Source organism: Dendronephthya gigantea, unplaced genomic scaffold (assembly GCF_004324835.1).
Source record: "Dendronephthya gigantea isolate DGI-Jeju-01 unplaced genomic scaffold, DenGig_1.0 000697F, whole genome shotgun sequence".
NCBI classification, from domain to species: Eukaryota; Metazoa; Cnidaria; class Anthozoa; order Malacalcyonacea; family Nephtheidae; genus Dendronephthya; species Dendronephthya gigantea.
Genome location: NW_021163707.1, coordinates 1 through 26,843, shown reverse-complemented (window position 1 = coordinate 26,843; position 26,843 = coordinate 1). Strand labels below are relative to the sequence as shown.

The following is a 26,843-nucleotide window of genomic DNA, read 5'->3' as shown; positions in this document are numbered from 1 at the left end:
TATCAGTAATTCCCAAGAAGCAAATCTTTAGGAATTCAAACATCACATGTAAAAATATTCTTAATGCACTTTGTTTTAGGTTGAATGGTTCTATTACGAGGGCAATAGAGGCGTTGTTATTCCTGAAAAGTACGCAAAGGAAATAAGCGCAAAGATAGAGACGGAGTACAAGAGAAATCATTTAGGAACTGTCGAATTTGATGACGTTGAGTCGAAATATAAAATAGATTTCAAAACCATGACAGAGACATGTTTGACTTCAAGCGAAGATCCAATGAAAGTTTTCAGACGCCCGTGTGAAGGTATTGTTATTTGATAATATTTTTGAAGACATTTAACCTAATCATACTTAAAAATACCGAAGCATTGATTGATACAGATACATATTAATTTACATCTTTTAAGCATTTCCACTCCCTTCAAATTGGGAATATCAGCCAATAGATGGTTCCACTGGGCAGGAACTTCAAGTGTTTCGATTCAATATTGCAAATAAAGACACAGAATACAACCAACTCCACGACATGTTTCAAGCATCGCTCTCACTAGGGGCAAACATACGTAAAACGGAGGTTGTAAAGATTGAAAGAATTCAAAATCCAGGATTGTATCAATTGTACCAGGCGAAAAAGCAGAAAATGAGCAATGGTGGAAATGAAATGTCGCTGTATCATGGAACAACAAAAGACGCTGTGGAAAGAATTAACTGCACTGGTTTTAACAGATATTGTTCTGGAAAATTTAACGGTAACTTGACCAAATTCTTGACAAATTTAACTTCTGATATTTGTACAAATGGTCCTCTATACAACAATAAAACGCTCAAATTGTTCTCATTTGAGGAGAATAGGATGAACCGTAGCAGTAACTATGCCAGCAAGTTGCAACATCTTGTTAACAAACTGTAATGGCAACTTTGTGAACAACTATGTTCGTTGGGTGCGCCACAACGTAGTTTATTTATTCCTGTTTCTACCTACAAAGAAACAATCTGGGCAACTTGTGACTGTACGACTGCCTTTTGAAGAAAATGAGTTATTGAACTTTAAAGCATTATTTATTCACACTCAAGCACCATCACTAATTAATGCCTCGCTCCCAAATAGCATTCCTTAACTCATTACTGCCCTTTATCAATTCAACACCACCTATACCTCTTCATTTATCCACATCCATTCTCAAAAACAACGTTATCCACCTATTTTAATCAAAACAATCTTCCACATCCATGAAACCCTAACTGAAGGAGAAATTACAGATTACGGTTGTAATGATATAGTTCTTATTTATATTACAGCTTTAAAGTTTGGAAATGGTGTGTGTTTTTCCAACAAAGCTTGGTACTTCTGCAGAAGGCAATATGCTGTTCCTGATAACGAGAGCCTTCAGTATATGTATATAGCCAAGGTCTTGGTCGGTAAATACACAAAAGGAAAAGAAGGTCTGATTGCCCCACCACAAATTGACGCTAGCAATCCAAATTTCAGTTACGACTCTGTTGTTGACAATGTCAGAAATCCACTGATCCACGTTGTTTTTTACGACTATCAGCACTACCCTGAGTACTTAATTACATTTAAGGAAAAACCAAGGAATGAGTTACCGCAACACTGCAGAGTCTCGTGTAAGTCGAGAAAACCTCGTATGTAAATGAAATAATTCCGAACACTTCTGGGGTTTACCACAGCGACAAAGTTTATGAGAGATCAAAATTCTAGTTGAACCAACAATAACGAAGGGGCGATGGGGGATATTTCTAAGATTTGACATTTTTGACTAATTAAAATATGTTTTAATTTCATGTTCTACAAAAACAGATACCAAGCCAGCGCATGCGGAGATGTCTCAAGAAAATATAAACTCCAGGTTTGAAAAAGTTATTGTTAATGTGAAACGGAAGTTGAAAAGCTTTGTTACAGTTTCTGTCATGATTCTTTATCACATTTTTGTACACAAAATTACATTTTCGAGAGTGAATTTCAAAATTATATAATATTATACAAATTATAGCGTTCCTCTTAAATCTCCTTCGCAACCTGGGCCGTCCAGCGGGGCTAAAGCTCCCAGGTACGAGTAATTATGTTTTTTCCGCCTAACTCTCTTAACAACAATTTGTACACATTTCTCTATTTAAACGCATTTTAAAGTGGTGTTTGCTTCCACATAAATTAATATTCTTTATACTTTATAGATTCCCGCGGTTATGCGGAGCACATAGCCCTCCTGGCCCAAACGAAAGTAACACCTGGTTTAAAGACACTTTTCTTAATTCAAAACGCAAGCTAAAAAAAGAAATTCACGAAGCTTTAAGGAGGTATTTAGTGTTCCGTACAACTAACTTTGCTATAGTTTACTTATACGAGGTTGGCTCTTCTCTAAAGCTTTAAAGTTACTTCTCCATGCATAATGTATATTTGATATTTTATATATAGTTTCCCGTGGTTGTGTGGAGCATATGGCCTTTCTGGCCCAAACGAGAAGATTTGTCGCCCACATATTTACCTCACAATTAAAAGAGGAATGAAAAAATCCGATGTACGACGCGACCTTGAAGAAAAATTCAATGTTGACGCAAAGCAATATTTTGAGCTTCTGCAAGAGCCTAAAGAAAATCCGAATATCAAATTCTTGGTTCGGGATCAAAATACTTCGAGTGTTGGAGTCGAAACTTCATCGTCCGCTACACCAGTCCTTCCAGCACCAGGTGGTGGTGTATTAGCTTGCAGTGGACAAAGTAATCATAACCCATGTCATGTACCTGAAGGCGAGAGAGACTTACCTGATGTGGAAGGAACAGGAACGCTAACTATGTTTTGTTGCAAAAACGGACAGCATTACGCACTTACTTGCTTTCACGTTGCTTGTGCATCTGATGAAGCTCGTTTGAATGCTGCAATCAATAAAGCAGAAGGTATCCAACAAATGCGCAGCAAACTGGCATATTTGCAAGCTCAAGCCGTAAAAAAAGAATACTTTTTTACCGAAAGCAAAGGAGAAACCAACAACGAGGCCATTTCGTTTGGGGATGATGGGAGCAACTACTTGCGACTTGGTGACTTTGAAAACGCGCATTTTAATACAGAATGTGATATATTGTCCCTAAAGATTCCGAATGACGTTCAACTTTTTTGTACAATTTCGGGTGTAACCTCACCGGATTGGGATACGATTGATGACGAACTGTATGAGCGAGTTATTGAAAAGAAAACGAGTCCAGTTCATGTAGAAAAAAACGGTTTTTCTTCAGCCTTAACGAAAGGATATATCGTTCCTTATGATTTCAGCTACAGCATAGGACAGGAACCGCTTTTTGAGGATGGATTTGTTGTCGAAGGATACGGTGGTGCTCCTTTCCTGAAAAACGGTGATTCAGGTTCTCTTGTGTTCTTTCGTGATGAAAAAAATGCGAAGCAAGTATTTGCTTATGGTGTTTGCGAAGTGAGTGCTGACTTATTACCAAAGAAAGGTTTCGCCTTCCCATCGCAAGAACTTGCTTCAAAAAAACAGGCGGAAGAAACAAGTTTCAGCCAACAACAGGAAGAGGTGTGTTCCGAACAACTCAACCCAGCAGTCACGACATCGCGGGAGCATGCCGTTTCAAAACAGCACATCACAGTACCCTCGACATCACTGGAACAAGCCTCGCCGAGGCATAACGGAACAAAGATTTCTACCGCGCCCGATCATACCTCCCAAGAACAAACAATTAGTTCCAGTGATTGTGAAAGCGGCAGCAGTAGCCCTTGGAGTGAAGACAGCGATGACGGAGGAATTGTGTTCCAAGAGGAGAAAAATGGGTTATATATCTGTTTACCATTATACACTGCATTGGAGAAACTTGAGCTTTTAGAAGCAGCGTGTTTTAAAGATTGTGCTAATAGCCGGTAATAATAGGAGCTCCTAACTTCAGAGATTATTGAAAATATAACGAGTCAAATATACAGCTTCTTTCAAACTTCAGGTGTTTTAAAAACAACTCACATTGTTGTGCTCGACCTATATACGTAGCTTTTAAAAATAAAGCAAATAGCGTTCTTAGTTTCTAGAAGAAAACAATTTGAAACTTAGGAAAAACGTCGCTCTTTTCATGCGCCGAACCTAATGCAAAGGAGCTCAACCAAAGACTTTAGTTCATTTTCATTAGGTTCGAATTCGGTGCATGAAAAGAGGGACGTTTGACCTAGACCTTAGTTCCTATTATAATTAGAGCACGCCCAATTCAGCCGTTTAGAGAGCCGTAGCTCCCAACACTTCGGAGATAGGCAAACAATTGGGCTAACGAGATTTGTCTTGAGTAAAATGTGTGAATTGATGGATAATAGCGGTAATGACGTCATATTTCTGAGAATTGGTTAATATATGTGGCACGTTTCTTCTCTTTTAGCAAAAATCTCCTTCCAAAAGTCCAAAACCTTAAATCATTGTATATTTATCTATTTTATTGCCCACAGGTTAGAATAATAATAAGGTATACATGTCCATATGTTAGTCTAGTTTAATACATTGTTATTTTTTTATCAAATATTGCGCACTTAAGAAATGTATTAATTAGCTCGTAAACCATATTCTTGCATGGAATGTTTCAAGAGTTCAGAAAAGTGCGCGAAACAGGAGCCGAAAGTGAGTGATTTTGCGAGCTTTTCCTAATTCTCCCAACATTCCCAAGTGTTTGGACCAGGCCATCCGAACACATGCAGAAGCCATTAAGTAATTGTTTTAAAAAACAACAAGGTAGTGTCAGAGACTAAACAATAGATACAGAACTGGAACCAGTGTACTCACATTTTTATGCGCATGCTTGGCAAGTGCCATAGATTTAAAGTAGAAACAATTCTGCAATTCATCTTAAGTGTGTAAAATGCAATATAGATGACGATATTGTAAAACTCGAGCATGCGCAATTGGTCACTTTTAACTCACGTGCACTAAAAAAAGCAGGTACAAAACAGCTCTGTATCGTTTCCTTTCTCTGCGGTAGTGTTCCAAGCATAGAGATTATAAATAACACTAGAGGAGGCATTGGTATCGAAAACATCAGTCGAAAAAGGGAGCGCGATAATGGAGGGCAAATTCAAGTGCCGGTGCAATGCTCTTGTCAGCTACCTCTGTAGCTCAGTGGCAAGAGCATTGCACCGGCATTGCAAAAGCGTACGTACGATTACTGCCGGAGGACATATAGTTGACACTGCTAATCACTGAGCTCCATTTCACCTGAAGTGACGCTTGTCATATAATAACACCCTTTAAAACCTCTAGAATTTACTTACATCGAGTGAATGCCAAAAATCATAATCGATTTACCCTTAACCATTCCCGGCATTACCAAATTACACATGCATTAAATAAACACGCTTGCTCTTGCCATCTACCTCTGCAGCTCAGTAGGCAGTCGACGATTCACGACGTTGCCAGCTCAACGACGCGCTTGCGAAACAAAGAAACTCAACACGCGAGAAAATAGGTATGCATAATTTGTGGTCCCACGATAGCGTTGCCATCCCAGCGACGCCTTGAAATAAGGCAATTTCACGGCCTCTCGACGACATAAAGCAGCTGCAACGTGTTAGCTGTTTGATAGCTTATATGAAACTGCAATATCAGCTAGACATCAGAGGTTCTGAGCATTATTGAGATGTTTGTATGAATATTTCAAAGCCCTGGCAGCATAATTAATTTCTCGTAGCCTTTTTCCAGCAAATTAATTGACTAGCGTCGTCGAGCTAACCGCGTCGTAGATCGTAAACTCCCTAGTGGCAAGAGCATCGCACCGGCATCGCAAATGCGTAAATTTGATTCTGCCGGAAGAACTGTAGTTGACGCGTTTTTCCCTTCAACTGTTCATTAAAATGAAAGGTTCGTTAAAATGAAAGGGCAACTTTGGTTGTTTACCATTTACATGGAAATTCCGTGATTCCATATGGAAAATAAATGGAAAAAGCATATTTCGAAGGCTCAACCAGAAATTTTCCGGAATAAACGGCTTGTTTGAAAAGGTTGTCCTCTCATACCGATTGGGAAGTTTCAAGCGGTTAATTCTGTCCGTCTCAATTTTTTTTACCACTTCCAGGCTCCTCACGATTAAATTTACGCGGTAATTTAAAAAATCAATGTATCGTTTCAGTGCAATTCATACCTCTTCAGCACTGGAGACCTTCCTTTACTGGTACAATACGATTGCGTGGCAATGAACGTGGTAAGTAAAGTAATTCTAACGAATTTGTTTTTAAGTTGCTTCCTTTTACAACAGAAATGACACCATTGACTTAAAATAAAGATGTCAAAAATTAAAGCCGTTATCTTGGAATTGTTAAATACTCAATGGATTCCGGTATAAATGGAAAGCGCATAATCCGAATGGGATTTTTAACAAATATTTTGCTTACCATTAGCACAATTTCAAACCGGATAGGTTTCCCATGTAAATGGTAAACAACCTTTGTTCCCCTTGTCCCTGCTAGCAAAAGGCAAGGGGGCAGCTGCCCCTCCTGCCCCAACTGCTTCGGCATCCCGGGTTGAATATGCGAGACAAAAATTACAAGAAAACTACACTGATGTTTATAAAGAATATGCAAATAAAAAAACATACTAAGCTACTGTGACGAAGTAAATTTTATGATCGGTCATGAGCAAAGTTAAAAAACCCAGCACGACTTCCAGGGAAGAGAGACAGATGTCCTGTAATTATTAAGCAATCTCGGTTGTGGGACAGTTAGCAATTTCTGTAGGTAATATGACAGGTGAGGGTCGTTCTGGAGTGTCGTAAAGTTCTGTCCCATTTCCCTCTTGTACCGTATTTGTTTTTAAGCACAAATCGTCGTACGGAACGAAAACATTTTTGACATGACGTCCCAGGACGTCATAAACATGCTTGCCAGACTCATCAACATTTCCCCATGCGTTTCGAAGCCATTCAACCGCCAATGGTGGAAATAGTTGGAGTCTGTCATACCAAGATCTCTGCGAAGAATGTGTGTTGACATAATCTCTTCTCCACAGCACAACACCACGCGAATGTTGTGGAATCGGATTTCCATCAGGTGTAAGATTGCCGTACTCTGGAGGGCGGTTCTCTGGAGTTGCGGAATGTGAAGAGTCTATGAGGATTAAAAAAATGCTAATACCAATTTACCAAACTTTTTACCTCTTTTTCCTACCATGCTTGGTGATTGCAACGCTGGCGTCGTTGAAACTCAATAGGAAACATCGCAGGAAGTTGAGCATTGAATGAGAAACAGGGGTAAACTATGTACTGACTGAATGTTAGCTTGTATTATGTGTCAGTCACAAACTTATCAATAATTACAAATTTACACCTATATTACATCTTTACATTTACATTTAATCATGTGCGGACTAGTTCACACTGTAATTGTAAATATTTTTCAGTGCCACAGGCATACATATAAGCCCAGTTTTCAGCATTCGGCCCGTTTCCCGAGCCCTATCGACGGTACTGTTTGGTTTAATCGTCGCAACATACTCTCCACATTTTTTAAGCGGATTGAAGATAATGACGCGGTTTTGAATATGACTAAGAGGACACGTCCTTCCAGGCGAGACCAATGGATCCGAAAATAAAACAGTTGTTATCAAACTATAGGGTGTATCAAAAAAGTGCAAGCCTCCCAGGTGCCTACTATCTTTTGTTATGGAATAGAAACGAACATATATGAATATAAGGTGGCTGCCGTTTTATTGATACACCCAGTACTCAACGAAGTATTAGCTGAATGTGAGCCGTATTTGTGTAAAGACAGTTGGCTACGGTATTGATCTGAATGAATCAGAAACGGTAAAGTAATATAGTCAGGCACAGTAATATATAATCACCTTCTTTGGCTTTTTGTTTTCGAATGAACAAAACAACTGCAATGACAATCACGAAAGAAACAGTAGCAATGATGATAGAAATGGTCCGGTTTTTGGAAACATTTAAAAATTCGCAAAAAAAATTGTTAAAAGATTGAGTAACATAGCGTAACAGAGCAAGCAAGATATTTTGAAAGATTTTGCAGACTGAAAATGTTTTATGAAAAACGAGCATGATTATGCAGGAACTTGTGAAACACTAAAATGTTTTTGGTGAGGAATTTTGCGTTTTACCCGGATGTACTAAGACCGAAACAATGGTTACCTGAGCAATGTTTCATCTCACATACTTGAACCCGATAAGCTGCTCCCTGCTTACTACAATTCTCACTAAACTCTCCTGGCGGAACATAACATAGTCGCGTCCATATTTCAACACCTTGACCACACGTGACACTGCACGGGGAAGACTTTGTCCAGTTGCCATAAGTACCAGCAACTGCAAAATGAAAATTAGAATGAGATACTTCGACGTTTTGTAAAAAATGTGCCAATTAATAAATAGACAACATTTAACCCTTGTCTGTTCAGTTATGGAACCCAAAAAGTAGCCACGCGCTGCCGAGGAGACTGGTAACTTTTTGTTCTTATCACTAATGGCGTCAAACCGTGTATCTATTACTTAACAGACAACGGTTAAATGTTATCTTTTTGTTTTCTATAATAAAATCGAAAAGGTCCCAAATTAAACAGGCAAACAGGTTGTTTTTATTTTCCCAAATTAGTGCAAAAATTGAAAAGGTAAAAATTGAGCATATCACGCATAGAGTTCGTGATCTATTGGTTTGAAAATGCGATTAGCTAATTTACAACCCTTGCTAAAGTGTGATTGGCTGACAAAATGAAAAAGTGATTAAATTCGTTAAACTTTTTGTGACGTCATTCCGTGCAGCAGTCTTCTAATAGATCATGGCTCTTGACCAATGAAATGTTACGTATAAAAAAGACAATGTAACGTTATTATATTAACAGCTAGTGACTGGACGTTATAGAACTGAATCAACTGATGGAGCTTCGTGTCGACGATTAAGCCAGATTTTAATGCCAGAAGCGCTGAATATCATGGTGTTACTCTTCAGCATGTATATAGTTGGTTTGACTCTTACTTTGACAAGTTTTTCTTTTACATTTTCTTAATTCAGCCGAGTTTCCAGCCCACTGCAGTTACTGCCTCCGTATTTGGGTTTAGGATTATCACAATTACGTCGCCATATCTCCACTCCTTCACCGCACGAAACATTGCAAGGAATTCTAACACTCCAGTTGCCATAACCACCGTTTACTAGTAAGAAAACCGGCACATTAATCAAAGTTAGTAAACAACTTGAACGTGGTGTGACCAGTATTGGTCATTTCTATGCAAGGGTGGCAAAGGTGGTAGGGTGAAAAAGACTTAGGCACACACATGAAATGACAACATAATTTTAGTCTGCCTATCCGGGTTAAGTTGATGTTTTCAGCAAACATGATGTTGTCATTGATGGTACACTTAGGCTCGTGCGCATCATGAAAAACCGACTATCATCGCTTTTTGCGCCCGGTTTTAGAATTTTAGGAATTATTTATACTATATGTAATGAGGACTTGAACTAAATCTAATTCTCAATTCCCACGCGTATGTGATAATTAAATCATTTACAATGTGTTAATTTCCTGGACACAATCTATTGGTTTGAATTGCTTCTGCTGGTCAATGTTAAAGAAACAAGATAATTTTCTGGGGTCGACTATGCTAACGGCTTATATTAGTTATGCTTGAACAAGATAATATTTCTTTACCTGGACAGGGTTCAGCCAAACAGGATCTGTATTCAACTGACTCTCCGATTTCACTGCAATATTTTCCGCCAAACTTTGGCTTAGGTTTGTCACAATCTCGTTGCCATGTTTCAAAACCTTCGCCGCAACTCACATTACACTTATCTTTTAATGACCAATTCCCATAATTACCGTCAACTAAACAACGTAATAAATGTACTGGTGCTGAATACGAACAGTTTTTGCCCTATATGAAATAAACTTAATAAAATCCATTGTTGGTTGCACTTTTCACCCCTCCCCCTTTTCTCAGTAATTCAAGCCGAAGCTGTAGTTTGAAATCGGCACCGCACGGTAGGCAAGCAGCCCTTCCTCCCGCCCACTAATTACTTTTCTAATATAACATTTATATATAGTGCGCACGTACTGATTGGTCGAGAAGCGTACTGTGTGCTTCTATTTAACAATTTGTCGACGAAGGGGAGGTGTTTACAAGCCTATATTCACTAGCCGAAGGTGAAGTGAATGAGTATTTTAACGTGCTTGTAAAAAGAAAAATAAAGCTTAATGCATATTAGGGCATGTGTGTAACAAAGTTATGAATACTAATTAAGATTGGTTGTATCAAAGTTAATATATTAATTAACAATTCATGAGACCTTTATGGAGAATTACAAATGTATACATGTGACCAAAATGCTGCGCAATGATTGCAAGATAGACTCATTAATTATTCATGAATTTCACAAGGCGACTAATTGTTTTAGTATAAATTTCCAGGTGTTTACAAATAACAATCAACACAATTTCATAAAAAATTATGATTATTTCAAATTGCTTATTTGAAAAACAACGAGTAGCCGACCAGTGACTATCATTTCAGAGACAGTGAATCTTAGTCAATCAGAACGGATGAAAATGAATAGTCACCTCGAAATTTATACTAAAGCTGTACAGAAACGGACGTAGAAAAATTTTTTTGCGTTATAAAAGAAAGAAAGATTTTTTCTATATTTATACACAATTATAGAAACACTTGTAGAGTTTTGGAGAGCTCGACATAACGTAGAAAAACTCGCCCTACGGGCTGCCTCGTTTTCCCACTGATTATTATGTTTTCGTTTTCTTACGTGGCTTATAAGGCAACGCCCAAAATTAAAAGAATGTCTGTACCGAAAGTGCATAGAAAACGAAAAAGAAGTTCTTCAAACATCTGAAATAAACCTGCATCACCTGGTGTACATTTAGGAATCTCACAGTACTCCCATCTTTTGTTCCTATCTGTAGTAAAACACCAAGGCCGTTGTCCTGAGTTCTTGGGATTACGACAGTATTCTTGGCGTTATTTAATTCTGGATATGTGGTGTTCATGGTATGACGATGTGGACATTGTTCTGTCCATGATTGGCATGGAATACCCGAAGATGTCACTGATATGTTACCATTGTAGCTGCTGACAATCTGTGTGGAAAAGCGATATAGCAGCTGTAGACAATAAACTTAAGTAACCGTGTTTACTGTGTGTCATTTTTTCCTCTTTAGAACGAAACGATATTCTTAAAACTATAGTCACTGAGGAGAACTGACACTAGCATACTGATCTATCATGTCATCATTAGCGCTATATTAAGCTAAGAAGATTTCAGTAACTATGCTATTTGGCATTTCCTATTTTTAGAAAATGCCGCATAATATAACAGGCATGGATGTTGTGTGGCTTCAGAGTACAAAAAGATTCATTTGTGAATGTTTCTAAATCCTATTTGCATCCAGTATATAATAAGATTGATAATTGAAATTAAAAATACATTCACGCAGAGTTTGTTACTTGATTGATTCGTGTAGCAGCTTGAACATAAATCAACACTTACCTATATTTGCACTTGTTCCTACTATTGTGAGTCTATCTGGAATATTACATTGAGAAAATGCTAGTAACTGCCTCACAGTACTGACAAAACATGTAATCAACGCCGCACAAAAAGATATAGGTTCTGGGAGTGAAATTATCGTTAGGTTGCCCAAGCAATAAACGTCACAATGCGTCAAAAATCTTGAATTTTCTTAAAATGCACCTCAGTGGGTAATTTTTTTCAGGGGATAAAGCATTTTTGAGTCAGCTCATAGGACTTGCTTTCTATCATGCAGCATAGAATTAATTTAAACATAAGAAAATGATTTACAGATGTGTCAATTCTACCTGTTGTGTTTCTGAATTCAGTGTACCAGCATTCTGGCGAGTCACCCGCATTTCGGACTGGTTGTAGATCTCCAAGTATGAATTTTTTTCTTTCTGGTGTCGCACCCGACCACCGAATTGAAAAATACTTTTTAAAAGTCTCCCTGATGCTTACATAGTCACATAAGTGGTACACGTTAACGCGTGTTTCACGACAAGCTGCCTTCTCTTTATAAACACTTTGCGTTCTGTCACAACTCGGAAAAAAAAATGACAAAGGTATATATTTAGGATTGGAATGCATATTCGCACTTTGGTAACGCTAATCTTCGAATAAAGACTTATTTTTAACTCCCCAAGCCTCTCGAGAGTGTCTTGGACTCGGTTTAGTTCGTTGTTTTTCGTATTTTGTCGAGAAGGAGTTCGAAAAACGTAGTTTGATAAAATGATTCCGTGATTTTTACAAAAAGGCCGAGTGAAATTCACCAAAGGAAAACAGGAACTTGAGTTGAGTGTTGGCTCAGCTTCGGCAGGAATACAAGTTCTATAACAAAAGAGCAATAGCTGACAGCATCACATATTTCCCCTGTCGTCTGGCGAAATAAAATATTTTCTTGATTGCCAGTCGTATTTTAAGACTACGCGAAATCTGCAATTCAATAAGACTTTGATATAAGAGAAGTTTGATAGAATTGATTTAATGAATTTACTCATGCTTGAAAAGTGTGTGTAAAAATAAGAATACGGCACTTCTGTTTCGTGATACGGCACTTCTGTTTCGGCGCATACTATAGAAGCTTCCTGTGCCATTCTTGAAACTCGGAAGTGGCAATTTACTTAACATTTGGGAATGAATCCCTCAAAATGAAAGAGCGTATCTGCAACTTTGCCCCCCCCCCTCATTGCCTGACCCCAGTTCCAGTTGATATTTCACCCGTTTCGTCTCTTTCCATACGGCTATTAGCCAGTAAAAAACACCCCAAACGGACGGGCTGTTTGCCGTGTAACGTACGTACGTTTGTACGCTGAGTTCTGCCAATAATTATAGTTTCTACAGAAATTCTTTACCTAAATCTGAAGTTAAACGAAAAATTAAGTTATAACTTTAAAGAATGAAGAAGTAAGATACTGAACTTTAGAAGTACATGAGATTCTGCTGGAAAATGCGAATATTTTTATTTGTTATGAATTTAATTCTGGAATAAACGACGCCATCTTTTGCAACTACAAGATTCTAATAATGTTTCTTTGGGCTATGAGTCAGTCAATTGGAAAAAGTTTACTCTTATAACAGTTTTAACAGTTTTATTGTGGTATTTTTCTTTAATTTTTCAAAGGAAGGCAATTTTGTTAGGCATCTGGCTTGATGATATAACTAGTATGGGGTACATATTTATTTTGGTTTCTTTATATCAATGGTTTATATGAATTATGCAACTTTGCAATGATTTCTAGGTAAGGACTGCAGAAACTGTAGGTCATAATTTATGTCAAATATGTACCATTAATAGTAATATTTGCTGATATGTGTAAAAAAGTTGCCTTCTGTTCCTGTAGTCATTCATCATCATGATGGTCTCACAGAAATGGAGAAGGTTGCCCAGCCTACAAGGTTTTTACAAGAAGGTAATGATGATGAGATACATGAGCAAATTATATCTTGTGAAATAGAAGATGAAGGATTAGATGAGAGGATCAGTGAAGTTGATGGCACAACTCCTTATCAAAAAGCCCAGAGAAAACAAAAAGGCTTAGGATGATATGAGAACAGAAATGTTCACTATAGAACTGACCACGGAAGTAGAGACATTTGTAGCATACATACTTCGTCATGCAAGAACCATGCATATGCAAAATAAAAGGTATGGTACTTGCATGTATATATAAGTTCTTGACATATATATGTCAATAAATGTTGAGAAGTAATTTAATGATTTTGATTTTTATCCACAGGCATTCTTAGTGATTGTAGTGTAGAGTGTGCAGTCGTGCAATCTTCCTCAGATTGTTCAGCTATTGCAGTTTGAAGATACAAGCAAAGAGGAATTTTCAAATAATGTCATATTTCTTTAATCCTATCCTTTCTGTTATGAAAAATATACGTAATAAATAAACCATTGGGTGTGTAGTGGTGGTGTATTGTTGTCGATATTGTTCTTGACAAAGCCTTTATTGCAACCATAACACAAAACCATTAATATTATAACTATAACATTTAAAACACTGCATGAAGCTCTATAAGACTATAACATATACCTATATTGTATAGTACATGGTGTATGAATGCTGATAGACAGTTTGCACCATGAAATCATATTCACGGCTGGCAGCCATATAACGTACGTCCGCTGTATGGTATATAGTGTAAGAATGTTGATATTAAAGAGTTTGCAAAATGAAATCATATTCACGGCTGGTAGCCTTATAACGTACGTCCGCTGTATGATATATAGTTGTTGAATGGTGATATTAGAAAGTCTGCACCATGAAATCATATTCACAGCTGGCAGCCATATAACGTACGTCCGTTGTATGATACTGAATGATGTATGAATATTGATTTTAGAAAATTTGCACCATGAAATCATATTCACGGCTGGTAGCCGTATAACGTACGTCCTCTCTATGGTATATGGAGTATGAATGGTGATATTAGAGAGTTTGCACCATGAAATCATATTCACGGCTGGCAGCCGAATAACGTACGTCCGCTGTATAGTATATGGTGGTGGAATGATGATATTAGAGAGTTTGCACCATGAAATCATATTCACGGCCGGTGGCCTTATAACGTATGTCCATTGTATGGTATATGGAGTATGAATCGTGATATTAGAGAGTTTACACCATGAAATCATATTCACGGCTGGTAGCCTTATAACGTACGCCCGCTGTATGGTATATGGTGGTTGAATGATGATATTAGAGAGTTTGCACCGTGAAATCATATTCACGGCTGGTGGCCTCATAACGTACGTCCGTTGTATAGTAGTATATGGAGTATGAATGGTGATATTAGAGAGTTTGCACCATGAAATCATATTCACGGCTGGTAGCCGAATAACGTACGTCCGCTGTATGGTATATGGTGGTTGAATGGTGATATTAGAGAGTTTGCACCATGAAATCATATTAACGGCTGGTAGCCGTATGTGCTATATAGTGGTTGAATGGTGATATTAGAAAGTTTGCACCAGGAAATCATATTCACGGCTGGTAGTCTTATAACGTACGCCCGCTGTATGGTATATGGTGGTTGAATGATGATATTAGAGAGTTTGCACCATGAAATCATATTAATGGCTAATGGCCTCATAACGTACGTCCGTTGTATGGTACATATTGTATGAATGCTGATAGACAGTTTGCATCATGAAATCATATTCACGGCTGGCAGCCATATAACGTACGTCCGCTGTATGGTATATAGTGTATGAATGTTGATATTAAAGAGTTTGCAAAATGAAATCATATTCACGGCTGGTAGCCGAATAACGTACGTCCGTTGTATGATAAATGATGTATGAATATTGATTTTAGAAAGTTTGCACCATGAAATCATATTCACGGCTGGTAGCCGTATAACGTACGTCCTCTCTATGGTATATGGAGTATGAATGGTGATATTAGAGAGTTTGCACCATGAAATCATATTCACAGCTGGTAGCCGTATAACGTACGTCCCCTCTATGGTATATGGAGTATGAATGGTGATATTAGAGAGTTTGCACCATGAAATCATATTCACGGCTGGCAGCCGAATAACGTACGTCTGCTGTATAGTATATGGTGGTGGAATGATGATATTAGAGAGTTTGCACCATGAAATCATATTCACGGCCGGTGGCCTTATAACGTATGTCCATTGTATGGTATATGGAGTATGAATCGTGATATTAGAGTTTGCACCATGAAATCATATTCACGGCTGGTAGCCTTATAACGTGCGCCCGCTGTATGGTATAAGGTGGTTGAATGATGATATTAGAGAGTTTGCACCATGAAATCATATTCACGGCTGGTGGCCTCATAACGTACGTCCGTTGTATAGTAGTATATGGAGTATGAATGGTGATATTAGGGAGTTTGCACCATGAAATCATATTCACGGCTGGTAGCAGAATAACGTACGTCCGCTGTATGGTATATGGTTGTTGAATGGTGATATTAGAGAGTTTGCACCATGAAATCATATTAACGGCTGGTAGCCGTATGACGTACGTCCGCTGTATGGTATATAGTGGTTGAATGGTGATATTAGAAAGTTTGCACCAGGAAATCATATTTACGGCTGGTAGCCTTATAACGTACGCCCGCTGTATGGTATATGGTGGTTGAATGATGATATTATAGAGTTTGCACCATGAAATCATATTCACGGCTGGTAGCTGTATGACGTACGTCCGCTGTATGGTATATGGTGGTTGAATGGTGATATTAGAGAGTTTGCACCATGAAATCATATTAACGGCTGGTAGCCGTATGACGTACGTCCGCTGTATGGTATATGGAGTATGAATGGTGATATTAGAGAGTTTGCACCATGAAATCATATTCACGGCTGGTAGCCGAATAACGTACGTCCGCTGTATGGTATATAGTGGTTGCATTTTGATATTAGAGAGTTTGCACCATGAAATCATATTAACGGCTGGTAGCCGTATGACGTACGTCCGCTTTATGGTATATGGTGGTTGAATGGTGATATTAGAAAGTTTGCACCATGAAATCATATTCACGGCTGGTAGCCTTATAACGTACGCCCGCTGTATGGTATATGGTGGTTGAATGATGATATTAGAGAGTTAGCACCATGAAATCATATTCACGGTTGGTGGCCTCAGAATGTACGTCCGTTGTATAGTAGTATATGCAGTATGGAGTATGAATGGTGATATTAGAGAGTTTGCACCATGAAATCATATTCACGGCTGGTAGCCGAATAACGTACGTCCGCTGTATGGTATATGGTGGTTGAATTTTGATATTAGAGAGTTTGCACCATGAAATCATATTAACGGCTGGCAGCCGTATAACGTAAGTCTGGTGTATGGTATATGGAGTATGAATGGTGATATTAGATCGTTTGCACCATGAAATGATATTCACGGCTGGTAGCTGTATAACCTACGTCCGCTGTGTGGTATATGGTATATGAATGGTGATATTAGAGAGTTTTCACCATGAAATCATATTAACGGCTGGTAGCCGTATAACGTGCGTACGCTGCATGGTATATGGAATATGAATGGTAAAATTTTTTCCCATCCACCACCATGAGTGTTTACCACCATCACCTTTGGTTTAAATAAAATGAGGCACTATATACCATACAGCGGAGATACGTTGGTGCAAACTCTCTAATATCACCATTCATACTCCATATACCATACAGAGGACGTACGTTATACGGCTACCGGCCTTGAATATGATTTCATGTGAAAACTCTCTATCATCGACATTCAACCACCATATACGGTACAACGGACGTACGTTATAAGGCTACCAGCTGTGAATGTGATTTTCATGGTGCAAACTGTCTAATATTACCCTTCATATTACATATACCATACAGAGGACGTACGTTATACGACTACCGGCCTTGAATATGATTTCATGTTCAAACTCTCTAATATCAACATTCAACCACCATATACCATACAGCGGACGTACCTTATTCGACTGCCAGCCGTGAATATGATTTCAGGCTGCAAACTGTCTAATATTACCATTCATACTCCATATACCATAGAGAGGACGTATGTTATACGGCTAGCAGCTGTAAATATGATTTCATGGTGGAAACTCTCTAATATCACCATTCATACTCCATAGACACCGCGGAAATTGGTATAGGCTTAGCCGCAATTCTCGATACTTAGACTTTAAACTTGGTGAGAAAAAGATTTATAAATATTCAAGAAAATATGTCTTGCACAAAAGATTTGAAGCTTGCTCACGGTAAAAACGAATCGTCTGAATTAATAACCTTGTGTATACTTTAAGCCTCAAAATGGCCATTTCACAGCGGTCAGATGTGTATGATGAGCTGTCAAAAGATTGCAGAATGCGTATTCAGAAGAAAAATTGAACTTTTTTAAGATATTCAAAAGGTTTCTCTTTGATAGGGCGATACAGAAATGCACAATTGTGAACCAGCGATTAGATTTTCGGGTTGAAACGTCTTAAACACCAATTTCTGCGGTGTCTACTCCATATACTATAGAGAGGACGTACGTTATACGGCTACCAGCCGTGAAAATGATTTCATGGTGCAAACTCTCTAATATCACCATTCAACCACCATATACCATACAGCGGACGTACGTTATACGGCTGCCAGCCATGAATACGATTTCATAGTCCAAACTCTCTAATATCAACATTCAACCACCATATACCACACAGGGGACGTACGTTATACGGCTACCAGCCGTGAATATGGTTTTATGTGCAAACGCTCTAATATCACCATTCATACACCATATTAAACCATACAGTGGACGTATGTTATACGGCTACCAGCCGTGAATATGATTTCATGGTGCAAACTCTCTATCTTTCCAAAATAAATGCGATATCTGAGTTTTTCACCGGACGATTGTGCTATGTTGAGTGAAGCTCGTTGATACTTTGTCCCTTTGTCCCTGGTGGTAAAAGGCTGCACGCAAAACAGGGTCTATTCTATACATGGGCGTAGGAGGTATCCAGAGTTTGGGGGGCCATGGGGGGACCAGCTTCCGGGGGCCGTTTTGGTTAATAAAAGGGCCTTTAGGGATGGATTGCCTGCCAAAGCTGTAAGGACACCACTAGCTAGTGTGGTTTATATTTGTTCTCTATATTCTTATATTTTTGGGGGGAGAGGGGGATGTCTCCATCCGGTTCCTAGGTACATCTTTATAGCACGCGTATCATGTGAACAGTCTCAGTATCTCGGGGAAAAGCCCGCATATTTTCGTATGTTGTGGCGCAATGTTATTTCAATAACAAAATGTATTTATCGATTTTTAGATGCAAATATTTCGCAAATGAGCTCTTTTTCTGCAAAAAAATTCCCTCCAGATATTTCACCTGGATATCAGTGAAAATTTCCTTACAGCAAGCCAGACAACAGAGGCCAGACAAGGGAGAAATGCCGGAGACAACAGCGCACAATTACAGATCAATTTATTATTATTGATAGCTAGTTTACTGTAGCTAGGGAAGGTGCGTCATTTCCGATATCCCCAGATCTTGCAGCCTATTCCCAGGCCTTGTAAACGCGCGCTGCAGATCTTGAGCACATCATGAAGTCTGGGGCGACCGTACAAGCGTACGTACGTTTTACGGCTGCCAGCCCGTACGTATTAGCCTTACGGCTATCAGCCGTATGGCTTAGATGAACCGGATGGATATTTATATGGGGACTTAAGGTCTGTTCTCACGAATCACGATCCGTAATATACGCTAGATTATGTTGGTTTGTTGCCCATAGGCTTTCAAGTCAATCCATCATGAGTGAATTGGATCAAACAAAATTGGTTCGTATAAATAGACCTTTATAGTTTATACAATTCTGGCCTTGAACGCTCAGAATTGACCTTTAAGCAACTTTGGCCTTGAACGCTCAGTGGGAGGGGTGTATATTCACACGTTTATGATTGCATATCGTAGGAACAAACACTTTGAAAAGAAATCAGTCGGCCATAAGACGAATTACGAATATATATACATCCCTAAATTAGCTATGGCCTTGTTTAAACTTTCATATATCATCGAATTTCCAGTAGAAATTCTGGTAACGTTTACAGAGTTCAGGATAATATTCGCATCTTTCAAACCCCGCGTGGTATACACGTGCGTGCGGTTGGGAAAGACAGCTGGTTCATTTGACGTAATCAGGATATCGATGTTACTGCAGAACGACTAACAACATTATATCAAATAATTTTACCTGTTTTTTCTTCGATGCTGGTAATCAGCTGTAAGAAAAAGTGGAAAATAGCTTATGACTTAATCTACAGCGATGTGAAATGTTATAGAATTTCAAAAGACTTTACCAGCAATACTTGAACAACAACAAATCATTAGTAGAATCAAACCATGTCCAACAGTGTTGATAATTTCGCCAACATTCATAGTTGATGCGGCGTGGAATATTTCCTACATAGTGTGGATATGGATCCAAAGCCCGACTGAAAACGTCGCCAGAACTTATTTCTGTAGTCGTGGTTTGGTAGTTTGTGAAGGTAGAACCACTGGGTAGAACTAAATAACTATTTATGCAAAGGCAATGCTTACTGCCTAGCTTTTATCTTGTAATTCTTACGTTTCAATAGCTGATTGGCTCAACTGATTACAACCTACAATTATGCTAAGACTTTCGAACTTACAATGCCAAAATATGGCATGCATGTATGCTATCGCGCTCAGCATGAATATTCGTAGTTATAAGTCATAATGCTTATACACAAAATTTCAACAAAATTTATTAATAGAAAATAAGATATTAGGTAGTGTCTGTTGTGGCTCCTTTGCACTGCAATCGTGCTATTAATTGGTGATTATTAATTAACGGATTATAGCATATCGGCGCGTTGACGTCGATTTCTCAATATTCCCGTGCGTTTTTCTTTTCCAAAATACTGTGCAGCAGCGTATAAAACGAGAATTTCACAGAACCGGGAAGAGATGGCGCAGGCAAAACATTGACACATGAATGATATTATGAGAAATACATACAGTGGCTTTCCACAAGTTTAATACAATTTCGCTCTTTTAAAAAAACAAGAATGTTATATGCATGCATGGTCATATGCATGTCTGATGTTTTTTATGCTCCCTATTTCGGACGCTCCTTGCTCGAAATGTACTAGAATAGTTGTTGTAGACTATTGGGAGGATGTAAATCTCTGTATACGCATTTGAACCATGTGAGAGTTTATAATTTGCTATATGACAAAACAAAATATCTTAATGACATATGGGAGCTAGTGTATTTAACGTTTTGGAAGCCACAGTACATAGATAAAAGGGGCATAATCTTAATTGATGTTTGTTGTTAAACAAATGGATCCAGGCACGTCATCCCGCTCGGTTTTCGAAGCTCGACTATACCTATGCTGTATTGCTGTTGAAAACATTGCCATTCATGCATGAAAACTAAATTGGCAAGGATTTAGAGCAAAATGATTCCGAGATTTTACTACAACTGAACATACGAATTTTTATATAATTATATTCAGGCTAATTAAAAGACGAGATCTCTTGCCTATTGTTCTCGTCAAAATGAGAGATGTGCTGCGATAAGGTAAATAATCCACTGTTTATGTTTATGTAAAGCTTCATATCTCAGCAAAACATTGACGCTGACTTTTAGTAGCACATATTTGCGTTTCCCATATCCGTTTGGTGAAAAAGTATTTTTGAGCCGTTTATGATGTTTATAGTACATAATTACTGTCACTGGGCCGTAGCCAAACCGCGGGGGGGGAGGGGGCGTTATTCAAATACTCATGTTTACCTACAGCAGGCCCGGAACAATAGCTTACAAAAGAAATCAGTCGGAAATGATGAAAATATGAATAAACACCCCCCAATTAATTAAGCTTCTAGCTATGGCCCTGATTACTGGCATCGTGAGAACAGTGCACTGGGGGCAAAAAAGAGCATTTGAGGGGCTAATAATAATAAGACTAGGGTTTCTATTATATATTAAAAGTATTCTAATAGCATTCACAATCAGACGCAATCACATCGATCATTAAAAGTATGAAAGTATCTAAATTGATACGGTAAATACACGATTTAAAATAACAATCAGATAATGTAAGTCTAAAATAAGTGTTTACTACAATTCTAACCCCACACAAAACCCGCCTGGGGCATCTAAAGTTGTCAAATACGATCTGCTATCGTTTCTTTTGAATTTCGAACGCCCTTTACAAATTACTGGAAATTGTTGTAACGAAGTGAATTCTTCGAAGTTTAATCGGCCACATTTAAAATAAGACACGCAGGAAAGAGAGTCATGTATGTCCTGTGATACATGATCAAGCAATCTCAGTTGTGGGAATACTAGCAATTTCCATTGGCAAAATGACAGCTGAGGGTCTTTCCGGAGTGTCGTAAAGCTCTGTCGCATTTTCTCCTTGTGCCCTATTTGTTTCGAAGCACAAATCGTCGTATGGAACGAAGACATTTCTGACATGACGTCCCAGGACGTCATAAACATGGTGGCCAGACTCATCAACATTTCCCCACGCGTTTCGAAGCCAATCAACAGCCAATGGTGGAAATAGCTGGAGCCTGTCATACCAAGAGCTCTGCGAAGAATGCGTGTTGATATAATCTCTTCTCCACAGCACAACACCACGCGAATGTTGTGGAATCGGATTTCCACCAGGTGTTAGATTACCGTACTCTGGAGGACGGTTTTCCGGAGTTGCTGAATGTGAAGACTCTTATAAGGAATATAAAATGCTAATATCATCATACAAATATTATTAATTCTCTGTTTGTCATTATGTTTGGTGATTAGAGTGGCGTCGCCAGACCAGGAACGCGGAATATTATGAGGATAATACGAACCACTGCAGAAATTAAGAATTGAATGAAAACCAAGGAGTAAATAATCCCCTGACTCAATGTTAGCTTATAGTCTGTAAGAGTAACCAACTTATTAGTTAAACACAATATATGTATTCATAGTTTTTCAGTTGGGGTTAGCTCTTACTGCTGTTGTAAATATGTTTTTTAGTAGCACTTTCTGCTCTGTAATAATTTCATGTCCAGAATCCACGAATATATCGCTTCATTCTAATCGTTCTGTATAAGTAGTTGGGTAAGGGTTATGGCCAGATTTAGGATTAAAAATTACGTTGATAAGTGGATTCTGGACATTAAATTACAATTACATGTACCTTGTATCCGAGAAAAAGTACACGAGTTCAGTTTTGTTTTGGCCCAGGATTCCGGAACGATTACCCCGTTTCCACATCCCCCTCTCCCCAACGTTACTTACTATTCGGCACAATAATCTTTTCGCACTTTTCAAAGTTATTTATTGAAGATAATTTCAGTTTATTAATCGCCAGTTTCCCATTTAATTTAACCCCTATACGGATGAAGGGGATAACGCCAATGACGTCACAGTAGGTTGCCACGTGAACATCATGTGGGAATACGCGATAGTTTCATGTGAACTAGTGTACGTGATGTATTAGCGTATAATGACGTGACACTAAATGTACCACTGAGCTATATAATAATTCCTGGAGGACCGGCTCCTCCCATTTCAGTAACTTTGTCCGCCATCTTTTTGAAGCAAAAAACATGGCGGACTTCACCCTTCTGCGCAACCGCAGAAGCTCTGCTGACGCCACTTGGTTCCTTTTCGCCATGGTATTTACCACTGACCAGGCTCAATTCTGAGCCCCCTACAGCAGCATTCTCCATCCTGGATTTTCTAAATAACATTTCTCCCCCTGGTTTATATGAATTTTTTGTTTTTGAAATAGTTTTTGTTTTTTTGATATATTTTTCACCCTGGCCTCCAATAAAGTTTTTATTTTAAATGATACTGCCAATGCGAGGACAAATATAGATTAAAATGTCGAAAAAATGTGGACAACTAAAGATAATACTGACCGAACTGAAGGTATATTCTCGTTATTGCTTTATATATTTGTTTTATGCATTCCAATATCACAATGAAGTTTTATAAATTTTTGAACTTTGAATTCATTTTGGCGCTATCATAAGATATTTTGAGGACAACTGGGAATTTATGGGCATCAAATTTTCTAAACCATAAAACCATGAAGAATTTAATACAGAAAGAATGCAATTAGTATGTGATGATGTCTTCAGGACTTTATACCTGTGCATAAATCATAAGCCAAAGAAACAGAAGGCAAAGCTCAGGCAAAATGCAAAATCATTAGCTTGTACCTCAAAGGGCTATAAAAGTTTTTAGTATTTTTAATTGCATCCATGGACCCCTGGTCATTGTAATGAGTAATATTTATCCCTCCGTACGCTCCATTATTCCTGATTAGCCTAACAAATAAACATGGCCCTCTTGGAGGTTGATACCATAAACAAAAACTATTAAAGTGGCTGGAGCTTGAAGACACCCTGCTCAGTCAATGCATGTTTATATTTATTTCTTCGATAAATATAACAATTGGTATAAAACACAATTAAGCGAACAAGAAAATCAGTTAACATGGCAATTAAGAATAACAATGCACATTCATCACAACATGTATAATGTGCTGTATTCATCTCAGTTCAATGTTCCAGCAATTTGCATGACAAGTCATCTCTTGCTTTATTATTCATGGCATGCTCATCCTGAAAAATGAAAATAGAGATCTCATCGAGATATATTCACAAGGTGCAAGAGGCTAAGAAATTAATTGTAAGCCATGATAATTGCATGATAAATTGGCAGAAAAGATAATATATTAACTAAGCTTTAACAGCCACTATCAGAAGTTGCAATTTTACACTGTTTGCCACAAAATTGTATTACTTTGTATCAGCACCCAATGAGCACCTTTGTCAGTCATATCATGTTAATTGTTATGATGTTATCATCACATCATCATGTTAATGATGATGGGAGGGGATCAATAGACTAATACATTCACTGGGGGAATGGTTTACCTATTGGCATATTAAATGTAAGTAAGTTACTGCTTGCACAAAAACACTCCACAAATCCTATTTCATAGATGCTTGCTATATCATAAAAACAACATAGATGAAACTCAAAAGATTTACACTGCCAAGAATTTAATTCCCACAATTTTTTGCCCACTCAAGTCAAGAGAAAATAGTCACTCTTCTCAAATGACTGAAATGAGGTGTCATGAATCCACTCCAATGCCTGAATGCCATAAAATGAAATGTGGACCTGAACAAGAAGTTGCATAACTTACATTGCACTGTAATTAGCTCGTGTACCAAAGGTCGAAAATACGATAGTATATTTGCTGTTTATACGATACGTTTTGATGGATTTAAATCATTGTAATAATGGCTCAGAAGCTTTGGTAGTCAGACTAGTGATAAATATGTAATCCAAAGACAAAAAATCCCGAAATTATTATAAAAATGGCTTACCTGAATGCTAAATGAGAAAAAATTACCCTCCCCACATCGTTTGAGCAAGAAGCCACTTCTTCGTTCAATTTTTTTGAACCGAAGAAAAAAGAAACAAAAATGAAATACGAAAAAATATATACGGAAAGCTGAAAATATTTTCATAAAATCCAGGAGGGAGACGGACACAGTTTTTCACCTTGTATCGCGGTATGTCAGCTCCGTTACGTTCCCTCGAGCAAGAAATATTCTAAAAGTATGTCCTTGATTTTTTTCGTCCCATTCTGTATTTACGCGTGGTCCCTACTCGACCAGATTAAAAGAAAATTAGCCGAAATCTCCAAAATTCTAATTGTACTTTTGAATTCCCTGGAGGTGTAGAAAGAAAAATTTCAAAATCGTTTTTAATTATAAATTGCCCCCATAAGCGTAATTTCGCATATAATCTCTGTGTCAGTACATCGTCGTCAAGCGAAGACCAAAGCAACTCTCCAAAAATGTGCTTTGCGGAAGGCTACTTCTTGCAGGATTTAATTTTTTTTTGCAGCATTTGCAACACACGGCACAAAATTTATTCCTTTTTATTCCTTTTTATTTTTGATGGCATTAAAAACAAGCAAAATACCAAAAAAAAGTTTGGCTACCATGTTTTTGTTTATATATTTAAAGGTCCGCCGTGTAGTGCGCGAAATATATTCGTGGGGTACACGCAAGCCGAACTAGCGCATGCGCAACAAATTTCCCAGCTGTTAGTGGCGTCAGCAAACGCCGAAATCCGCCATGTTTTTTGCTTCACTTTCTGGCCAAGAGCCGGTCCTCCAGGAATTATTATATAGCTCAGTGAAATGTACACGATAGTTTCACGTGATGTGAACACAGCATAATATTGTGTATAACTTTTAGGTGAATCCGTGCGAGGGATTGTAAATGTAGTGTTGTTTGCTATGATTGGGAGATTTTATATGTTTATCTCGATTTTATTCATATTATTTTATAGATTTGGTGGTTCTTAAAAGAACTGGGGTTTTTTAGGTCTTTATCGTTGATCTTCTAACAGCGCCCCATATGCCTCAACTTAAACTTTTGCGCAATGCCGATGAGCATTTACCTCGGTTATGTGATTTCCACATGTCTCGATTGAGTCGAGCATATAGAAAAGATGATCTGCTCTAGGACATCCAAGATCTTCTAAGTTTATATTTGGTATTTGGAGTCCCTTGAGAAGTTCTATATTGCCTACGATATTTTGTAAAGTCGCTAGCGGTACAGCGTCTCAGCTCCGGAACTCCGAATGGGAGTTTATGAATCTTTCGCCGAACATGTCTTGCGACCTTTGGTAGACAAGTTTGACTAATTTAGACCAATGTCGAAGAACCATGATGACGCTTTAACATCTCCCCGTCTCATTTACAATCCCTCGCACCGATTCACCCAAAGGTTATATACACAATAATGACAATTTATGCAGTGTTCATATCACGTGTCCACACGTGAAACTATCGTGTAGTTATTATGTAGTTACTATAGTTACTATATGTAGTTATCATTTAGTGTGACGTCATTATCCGCTAATACATAACACATGCTCACGTGGAACTATCGTGAATTCCCACATTATGTTCTCGTGGCAACTTACTGTGACGTCATTAGCGGCATCCGTATATGGAGGGGGGTTCTACATTCCTTTCCTGGCGATGCTTTTAGCTAAAAAATAGAAGAGGTATGATCAAACTACATTTAGTCACTGAGTAGAAATTAGATGTTTTACCTTCTTTGGGTTTTCGTTTTCGAATGATCAAAACCAAAACTACGACGACAAACACAAAAGCAACAATAGCAATGATGATAGAAATCGTCTCTTTGTCGAAAACATCTGTAAATACACCAAAGAAGTTGTTTAAAAAAAGAATGCAGAAAATAGAGTTGTATAACAAACAAGCAAAATCTA

General features: G+C 38.1%; 3 protein-coding genes and 3 long non-coding RNA genes across 6 annotated transcripts; 1 reads left to right on the top strand and 5 right to left on the bottom strand.

Moving 5' to 3' along the window:
• The first annotated feature begins 118 nt into the window (after positions 1-118).
• LOC114544235 lies at positions 119-4,534 on the top strand. Its single transcript, XM_028562921.1, has 7 exons — positions 119-302; positions 406-747; positions 1,298-1,624; positions 1,818-1,866; positions 2,011-2,067; positions 2,192-2,314; positions 2,433-4,534. Exons 1-7 carry the CDS (start codon positions 239-241, stop codon positions 3,886-3,888), a joined length of 2,418 nt encoding a protein of 805 aa, XP_028418722.1. The 5' UTR covers positions 119-238; the 3' UTR covers positions 3,889-4,534.
• A 1,797-nt stretch (positions 4,535-6,331) lies between these two features.
• Positions 6,332-9,015, bottom strand: LOC114544237. Its single transcript, XM_028562923.1, has 3 exons — positions 8,976-9,015; positions 8,135-8,308; positions 6,332-7,094 (listed from the first exon to the last, which is right to left on the bottom strand). Exons 2-3 carry the CDS (start codon positions 8,148-8,150, stop codon positions 6,685-6,687), a joined length of 426 nt encoding a protein of 141 aa, XP_028418724.1. The 5' UTR covers positions 8,151-8,308; positions 8,976-9,015; the 3' UTR covers positions 6,332-6,684.
• A 27-nt stretch (positions 9,016-9,042) lies between these two features.
• On the bottom strand, positions 9,043-10,940 carry LOC114544236. Its single transcript, XR_003690354.1, has 3 exons — positions 10,861-10,940; positions 9,649-9,825; positions 9,043-9,151 (listed from the first exon to the last, which is right to left on the bottom strand). It is a non-coding gene; the product is annotated as an uncharacterized LOC114544236 (long non-coding RNA).
• A 37-nt stretch (positions 10,941-10,977) lies between these two features.
• Positions 10,978-12,061, bottom strand: LOC114544240. Its single transcript, XR_003690356.1, has 3 exons — positions 11,828-12,061; positions 11,499-11,534; positions 10,978-11,088 (listed from the first exon to the last, which is right to left on the bottom strand). It is a non-coding gene; the product is annotated as an uncharacterized LOC114544240 (long non-coding RNA).
• Positions 12,062-12,102: 41 nt separating this feature from the next.
• On the bottom strand, positions 12,103-20,045 carry LOC114544238. Its single transcript, XR_003690355.1, has 3 exons — positions 19,846-20,045; positions 19,740-19,767; positions 12,103-12,350 (listed from the first exon to the last, which is right to left on the bottom strand). It is a non-coding gene; the product is annotated as an uncharacterized LOC114544238 (long non-coding RNA).
• A 1,683-nt stretch (positions 20,046-21,728) lies between these two features.
• LOC114544239 lies at positions 21,729-26,768 on the bottom strand (the record flags this gene model as incomplete). Its single annotated transcript, XM_028562924.1, has 2 exons — positions 21,729-22,247; positions 26,664-26,768. Coding segments are annotated over 2 exons (515 nt in total), but the record flags the coding sequence as incomplete, so codon positions are not given.
• Positions 26,769-26,843: the final 75 nt, after the last annotated feature.